We start from the raw sequence: 2,428 nt of genomic DNA on the forward strand, positions 1-2,428 counted from the left end.
AGAAATATGTTGACTTTACTAAAAAAAGGAAATGACTTCACTACTATGAAACATATCAAAATAGCAAAATGACTCCACTGGAAAAAAAAAATAAGTAGTATCTCACAACAAAAAGACAGAGGGAGTTAATTTATATTTCCCGATAAAATAAAGGTACTAGTATGCAAGTGTTTATTTGGTCAACTAATTAATTGGCAAAATGATTTTTAATTGAGAGAGTATTAATATTATTTTAACATAAATCATACTCCCTTCGTTCGTCCCCAAAGAGTTTGAACATTATTCAATGATCAATATACACCATTATATCTTAATTCTTCCTTTATTAGTTGTTATCTCATTATTAATTCGATTCCTATCAATTTAGCAATAAGTCAAATATTGAATCCACCAACAAACTACTTGCAGGCTTGCAGCCGAAATCGGAGATACATAACAAAAAAAGGCAGAAACACAATATTGGGTCAACAAAACTGCACATGTTATGTTACAAAAAAAAGACTTTACTATTAAACCTAAAATCCCAAAATATCAAGTCAATTATTTATACTCAAAAGAGTAAAGTCAAACAGTATAACATTTATGCAAAGTGCAAACCAATTGATCCAAACAAATATTATATATATGCGACCTTCGATATCGACAGCAAATCCTCACTAGATAGAAAACTCCACGTCATTAAATAAGCACGTTTTTTTTTCTGCGCTGGCCTCACATTTTAAACAAAAATAGCTTCCTCACTAAGCACTAGTGTGAATCCAAAAAGCCAGGCTGGCGCCCTCAGTTAGTCCGTGTGGATATCGTATCTCCAAAAAGCTACAAATAGAAACATATGTCCCATCTTCTCTCTCTCTCTCTAACTTCAGATTTTCTACCAGCCGATTAACTAACTACTGCCGCATTTCATGGATTCCTTCAAGACCTCTCACTCCGACGAGGAGGTGATCCTGGCGTCCAGCCACCCGAAGAAGCGGGCGGGGAGGAAGAAGTTCAAGGAGACGCGCCACCCGGTCTACCGCGGCGTGCGGCGCCGAAACTCCAACCGCTGGGTGTGCGAGGTGCGTGAGCCCACCCAGCAGAAGCGGATATGGCTGGGGACCTACCCGACCGCCGAGATGGCAGCCAGGGCCCACGACGTGGCCGCCCTTGCCCTCAGGGGCCAGAGCGCCTGCCTCAACTTCGCCGACTCCGTGTGGCGGCTGCCCCACCCGGCCTCTAATGACCCCAAGGAGATACGGAGGGTCGCTGTCGAGGCCGCGGAGGCGTTCCGCCCCACATTGGGGGGCGAGGTTTATGAGGAAAGAGGGGAGATGAATAATGAGGCCGCAGCGGTGGATGAGGGGAGTAGCTCCTCCGTCAATGTGCTGGGTGGTGATTTTTGCATGAATGAGGAATATGACGGGGCGGGCGGCGCGTTGATGTCGCCGCCGCGGCACTTCGAAGGAGGCTTCGGCTGGAATGATGACGGGGAAAGCGATGCTGAGGTGGAGCTGTGGAGTTACTCACTTTGATAAATTATGATTAATTGGGGGTAGGGCATATATAGTCCCACCAATGAAAGGCTAGATTTTATATTAAGAAAAATAGTGTATACATATATAAATGTTTTTGTATAGATAAGGGGGTATGTAGTGTTAAAAAAGAAATGAGCTTAGTTATTTTGTGATGCACATGCTTTTTGCGACATGTGTGATTTTCTTTTCTATTTTGTGAATGCTTTGTTTGCCTGCCATCCTCAATTAATTTTTTTAATTGAAGTTAGTGTTTGGCTTTTTGGTTCCTTAAATGGGATTATCTGATACTTTGTGGTATTATGAAATGCAAACTATTTGAAAATGATTGGCTGTTTTGGTTATATAGTAGTAGTACTGTATTGGTGGAACCCAAGACTCGTTAAGTAAGAAATTTCTGTCGAATCTTCTATTAATAGGAAGAAGCTACTGAATTAGTCACCAAGTTTATTGTCACTGTCATGTGAATAGAACTGTTATAATTATTTATATTTCAAAATTACGAAAACTAATTAAATTTTTCTCTTTTCCTAAGCAAGGAAGGTAAAATTAGTTGATGCTTTTTAACTTTTTAATAGAAGAAATTAAAGATTTAAACGTAAAACTTTTTTCCTTTGATCGTTGAGTCTAATTTAGGTCTTACACTCCCCCTCCATTAAATCCATCAATTATTTTAATTATTTTAATTATTTATTGTTCCACACCATTTTTTTTCATATCTTTCTCCAGAAATAACATGTTTTGCATAGACCTAAAACAATCCTCTCAAAACACCTATAATTTACAAGATCAACAAGTTCGAGCTTACATGGATTCATTCTTCAAAATCTCTAATAATACTCCATTCGTCCCATGTTACTCGCACTTTTCATTTTAGGTCATAAATTTGGGATTGATTTTTTAGTGTAATTAATTTA

The 2,428-nt window shown here is 38.9% G+C and overlaps 1 protein-coding gene across 1 annotated transcript; it reads left to right on the forward strand.

Moving 5' to 3' along the window:
* Positions 1–842: 842 nt before the first annotated feature.
* Positions 843–1,780, forward strand: LOC121790001 (dehydration-responsive element-binding protein 1E-like). Its single transcript, XM_042188307.1, has one exon. It carries the CDS (start codon positions 906–908, stop codon positions 1,509–1,511), a length of 606 nt encoding a protein of 201 aa, XP_042044241.1. The 5' UTR covers positions 843–905; the 3' UTR covers positions 1,512–1,780.
* The last annotated feature ends 648 nt before the right edge of the window (positions 1,781–2,428 follow it).

Source organism: Salvia splendens, unplaced genomic scaffold (genome assembly GCF_004379255.2).
Source record: "Salvia splendens isolate huo1 unplaced genomic scaffold, SspV2 ctg383, whole genome shotgun sequence".
Lineage (NCBI taxonomy): Eukaryota > Viridiplantae > Streptophyta > Magnoliopsida > Lamiales > Lamiaceae > Salvia > Salvia splendens.